General features: G+C 37.0%; 1 protein-coding gene across 1 annotated transcript; it reads left to right on the top strand.

The window, feature by feature from the left end:
- The first annotated feature begins 2,875 nt into the window (after positions 1-2,875).
- LOC144549074 (pectinesterase-like) lies at positions 2,876-5,276 on the top strand. The gene is made up of 4 exons (XM_078297827.1): positions 2,876-3,665; positions 3,793-4,049; positions 4,377-4,673; positions 4,745-5,276. The coding sequence occupies exons 1-4, from the start codon at positions 2,938-2,940 to the stop codon at positions 5,143-5,145; spliced, it is 1,683 nt and encodes a 560-aa protein (XP_078153953.1). The 5' UTR covers positions 2,876-2,937; the 3' UTR covers positions 5,146-5,276.
- Positions 5,277-5,967: the final 691 nt, after the last annotated feature.

Here is a 5,967-nt window from a genome sequence, read left to right as displayed (position 1 = left end):
CTTGACTTGAAATCTCATCCAGAAACAAAAGATCCCTATCATCCAATGCCTTCAATATCCGACAATAATAGCCATTATCCTCCGCACATGCCAAAGCACAAAACTCATGATGTCAAACATGTTCGAACTATATCATCCAAATAAAAAATCCCTAAACATCCAAAACACCAAAGTACCAAAATCCGATCTCGAAAATCACCAAAATTGGAATTACAAAGTCACTAAAGTTGGAATTACCATAACTCAACTACAATCACATAATCTACCATAAAATCATCCAAAATCTGGAAATCACTCGCCATAAGCACACATTTGAATCCATGATAACATAACCATTACCAACCAAAACACCATTTCACCAAAATTGCTCGATTATCAAAATCCTCCAATAACCAAAATACACCAAATCACCCAAATACCGAACCACTAAATCACCAATTCAAATTAACCATATTATCAAAAAATTGAATTACCTGAAAATCATGGCCAAAATGCTCATAATGCCCCATCTTTAGTCTGAATTGACTCGGTGTATAACTTCACAAACTAAATCCAAAAATGGCCATGGCGTGGCCAAAAGAATCGACTCACACGACTTGATGTATGCATTGACTAAGCAGTTCAACAAGAGAAATTGATAATTAACAATCGTGTTAACACATCCACGAACTCAGAAGCGGAAGAGGAGAGGGATCTGGATCAACATATCTTAATAGCAGAAACACATATTAAACTTCCTCCTTTTCTTCTTCTTTTTCTTCTTCGCCATGATTGAACCCTCTTCTATCTCACCAAGTTCTGATACCAATTTGATAATTTTTTTACTTAATATTTTTACATATATTTTTTTTTTATTGTTGTGCTTTCTGGACCCACTTTCTTATGTAGCCTCGCAAAAAAGAATAAAAAAGAGAAAAAAAAATAGCAGTACATAGTATTATTAGTGTAAATTTGCACTTCTTTTAAGATTTTAGTGCAGAGCTTTCTTATTTTGCTTCAAAACCCTAGTGTTGGTTTTCCTGGGGACCTGGATGTATATGTTACATATAAAATCTCGGGGCCGTACAAGTTGACAGTACACATGAACGGAACTGTAACCAACAAAGCGACACCTGTCAACCTTACTCAACATAGCTACTGGAACCTAGGCAGTCACGACAGCAGTACCGTCCTGTCCCACATGGTTACTGGTACACCTTATGATTTTAGAAAGCCAGCATCTGTTGGGAGTTGTATTGATCAAATATTGGGAGGGTAGGTGACATTTTTGGTTTTCTCCTGTTGTTAATTGTTTATGACTTATGAGTGTGCTGGTACTGTCATTAGTACCAGCAGATGTTTCTTGGAAGCACAGGTGCGTGTATCAGTATAAGTAAGGTTAAGTAACCTGTACCATTAAGAAGTCATGGTTCGAAACCCAGATGGAAGAAATCATTTTTTTTATAATAACAAGGGTATTAAATAGTTGGGTGGCTTGACCTCCAACCTTTACTCAAAAAGTAAGCTGTACATTTCTAAAGCATACAGGGGCTACTTTGGATATCAGTATTGTCATAATGATTTGCCATCACACAAGAATTAGATCAGATCTATATCAGTAGTTCAGTACTGGTACATGAATTTACTAGCTGAATTAGCAATACTGGCACGGAATGGTACAAAATAAACCAAACGAGTGGAAGTCCTTGCACAGGTTTATATTGAAATGTGGTCTAATTCCAAGATGTAAAATTAAGAAAATAATTTCATAGGTTGGTATAGACCAAGTACCTATCAGTACAGCACCTAGTAAAGTAAATCATACATTCAAATGCAAAAACAGGTATGTCATCAACTATGTGCTAAGTTCAGCCCCCAATGCACATGGGATGGGGAAGGTGGCAGCGGTTATGGAACCCGCAGTCAGGACGGGCCCTAGAGCTGTGGGCCAACCAGCCATGTTGCATGTGCTTTTTTGGGGTATTCTCTCTCTTTTTTTCAGCTGGAAAAATGACATTTGCATATAGAGTTAATTTATTTTCCTTTTCATTTTATTTTGGTGAGTTCCATATCCTGTGCTGCTGATAGCTCCAACTGACTCTTCCTTAGTTGTTCTAGTTGTTATTTTATTTGTATTTTGGGCATATAAGAAAAATGTAGAAAGTTCTCTTTTCAGTATATGATCAATCAATGGTCAATGGTTATAACGCAAAGAAAGGAAAGTCAGGAAATATGATAGGCAAGGTCATATTTGTTTTATGCTTATATTCAGAAGCAAAGTCAGGAAATATGACAAAGGGGGGCCAAAATTATATATTTTAAACATAAGTATATTTTATAATATTTTTCTAAAAGAAATGACAAAATTAAGAAGCATATTTTGAAAAACAATTTGAGCTAGATGTAGGCAAGTGCCTCCCTCTGCCACTACTTATATCCGATGTTAAAATATTATTAATTTATTTTATCCAAGTCCAAAAATGTTTAACATGGTCTTAACAACAATGAAGATATATTGAAATTTAAGTAAGAGAAAAAGAACCGTCTTAGTGCTCGGCCTTATGGAGTCTGTATCACCCTGATCTCTCTAACTTGTATAGTATTGAACATATTTTTTTTTACCCAAATGTGCTTACATAATTTACTCTAGATATATATATCTAGATATCACCAACAAGACACCCCTAAAAATGGAAAATATAAAACACACTGTTGCTCATGCAAATAAGACTGTTAATTTAACCCGAAGAGGTTCCAATGATAGTTCTATCTTTAGTTAATTAGGTAACATCTCCATGTATATATAACTCCCTTAATCCTTTCTCTATCATCACAACTTCACAAGGGAATAGTCGAAATTGGGGGAGCTTGAATCAGTTCAAGCTCTTCTGCTCTTCTGCTCTCCTGTGCTCCTATTGATCTAGCTACATCTCGCACGGAAAAAAAAATACACACAAAATGGCGAAAGAAACAGTTGCTAGTCTTCTTGCATCACTTTTGGTGATGATCATAGTATGTGCGGGTGAAGCTAGATCTGACATCCGCACCTCCAACAGGCCAAGGAACTCTTTCTGCTCAACAGCTCTTCACAAAGAATCATGTGAACTCATGTTGTTTCAACTATCACGTAAATCCTCGGGATCACAGGACAGTAGATTCGATGCCTCATTGGCTCAAAGCCCGTCAGTGCAGACTGAAGTTTTTAAAAGTTTCATCGAAGCCACGCAAAAAGAGTTGACAATCGCTGTCAACCGCTTTGCTGATGTTACTAACAACAAAATGGTTGGTAGATCAGCTGCAGCAATGGCCGATTGCCAGAAGCTCCTCACCGATGCTTTACATTATGCAAAATCTGCGGTTGATCTTTTGGGAGACAAAGATATTGAAAGTTTGACTGCTGAGGCCAATAATATCGTTCACATGTTGACGGCATCAATGACATTTATGTACACATGCGTGGATGGCTTTGAGAACAAGAAACTAAACTCAGAGATGGATCAGATTTTGAACAATGCTACTGTGACAAGTAGCAACGCTTTGGGGGTGATCAATAGCATTTCGTCATCCGTTGCAAAGACCAAATCTCACGTTGGAGCAAGCAGGAAGCTATTGGGTTATAACTTAGATCGACATGGTTATCCCACGTGGTTATCTGCTGGAGACAGGAAGTTGTTGCAAACTGCTAGGTACTTTTGTAACCAACCAAGTTAATGATGTACAACATAGAGTCTAGCGCAAAATATTTTTTAACCAAGTTTAAGGTAATTTTTTCAAAGAAAGGTAATTGATTAAGTATTACAATTTTTGTTATAGTTTGAAGCCGGATGTAACCGTGGCAAAGGATGGGAGTGGTGACTACATGACCATAAGTGATGCAATTAAGAACATCCCGACCAATTACATGAACGACCGATACGTGATTTATGTCAAGGCTGGGGTGTATGAGGAGAAGGTTCTGGTGCCGATGGACAAGCAAAAGTTGACCATGCATGGTGATGGGATGGACAAAACTATTGTTACTGGGAAAATGAGCGATCAAGGTTCAGTCACCAAGCTCGAATCCGTATTCGGTAAGCCTCTTGCTCTTCCTCTTCTCTTCCTCTCCGTCTTTCTTTCTTTCTAGGTCGAACTAACCGAAAACATTATCATTGTACATTTTGCGAACCCAAATCGATTGTGACAGTCACATATATTGCATGTGACTTTGTTTTTTCAATTCTACAATGCAATGATGCATCTACATATATCTCACAAATTTGATCTACAATTTTATAAAATATCCATTAATGATTTTTAAACATCATGTAACACAAACATATATATATATATATATATATATATATATATATATATATATATATATATATATATATATGTATGTATGTCTCACTCTGCAGCGATAGAAGGACAAAACTTCATTGCCAAGGATATGGGATTTAGTAACACTGCAGGGGCAAATGGGTTCCCGGCCGTGGCAGTTCGCACCAGTGCAGAATACATTACTTTCTATAATTGCAAAATTGATGGATTCCAAGATACCCTTTATACCCACACAGGGCGACAATTCTTCCGTGATTGCACAATTTCTGGTACCATTGACTTCATCTTTGGAAACTCCGCCGTGGTTTTCCAGAACTCTAAAATCGTTGTAAACAGTCCACAACTAGGCGCACAGAATGTCATCACCGCTAATGGTAAGAATCTCCAAAGCTCGAATATATATTAGTTTCACTTACTGGTTATTAATCGTAATTTGTTTAAACAGGGCGTACTGACCCGAATATGAAAACGGGAATTGTATTTCACAACTGTGAGATTCTTGCTGCCAAGGATTTTGAAGCAAACCGCTTATCGACTGCAAACTTTCTTGGCCGACCATGGAAGGAGTACTCCGTAACCATGATCATTGAGTCCACAATTGGCGACCTAATCCATGAACAGGGGTGGATGCCTTGGATGAACACCAATGTGGGGCTAAATACCTTATCCTATGGGGAATACGGCAACAAGGGACCCGGTGCCGCCACTGAGAAAAGGGTGAAGTGGGCTGGATTCAAAGTACTCAGGAAAAGCGATGCAGCTTATTATACTGTAGCATCTTTCATCAATGACAATAAGTGGTTGGATTCAACGGGAATTCCCAGTACTGCGGGTCTTATGAGCTAACTAATTAATTAAATTTATACGCGGGAGATTAGGCATGTCTGCCCTGTTGTAAATTTTTACGGGTATATACCTCGCTAATGCTGTGATATACGTGTAAATTTTCATATAATGATTTGCCATCACACAAGAATTAGACCAGATCTATGCCAGTACTGGTACTTCATGAGGTACTAGCTCGGTTAACAACACTGGTATGGAATGGTATAAAATAAACTAAAAGAAGGAAAGTCCTTGCACTGGTTTATATTGGAATGTGGTCTAAGTTTCAAAATATAAAACTAAGAACATAATTTCATAGGTCGGTATAGAATATATCATTACCCGCGATGCACATAAGATGAAGAAGGTGGAAGCGGTCTGGGACCCACAGTCAGGAAGGGCCAGCCATATCTATTTATATCTGGACCGTTCGATCGGAATCCAGGCCAATCCGACCTGAAATGAAATGCACAAGGTCCCTTTAATACTCGTGAGGATTCTGATAGGACAGTATAAGTTCATTGTTGAGCACAACACACACTAACTTTATTCAAAATGTTATGACACAATTCATGTCACATGTACAATATAGAGAAATTAAATTAGTTAGAATATAGTGGTTAAAACATTATTTTTTTAATATTTTCTCATTAAAATTTTATAATTTCATATTTATCAATTCAAACTCAAATACTTTATTAATTGAATTTGGCTATGGTAATATGTGTTTTATCGTGTTATGGACTCATATTTCTATTTTAAAAATTCAAAAAGTTGATATGAATCATTCAATATGATTTTCATATGGAAATGTACTTGCAAACTAAATTTTATATTTTTCTA

The sequence above is a fragment of the Carex rostrata genome, chromosome 34, assembly GCF_964058835.1.
Source record: "Carex rostrata chromosome 34, lpCarRost1.2, whole genome shotgun sequence".
Taxonomy (NCBI): domain Eukaryota; kingdom Viridiplantae; phylum Streptophyta; class Magnoliopsida; order Poales; family Cyperaceae; genus Carex; species Carex rostrata.
This window is presented reverse-complemented; position numbering and strand designations above follow the sequence as displayed.

Bases quoted from the DNA above. Each gene is read 5' to 3' on its own strand.
- LOC144549074 (XM_078297827.1), top strand. From the start codon at position 2,938: ATGGCGAAAGAAACAGTTGCTAGTCTTCTTGCATCACTTTTGGTGATG. The intron at 3,666-3,792 runs GTACTTTTGTAA...TTTTTGTTATAG, and splicing joins AAGTTGTTGCAAACTGCTAG to TTTGAAGCCGGATGTAACCG. The intron at 4,050-4,376 runs GTAAGCCTCTTG...CTCACTCTGCAG, and splicing joins CAAGCTCGAATCCGTATTCG to CGATAGAAGGACAAAACTTC.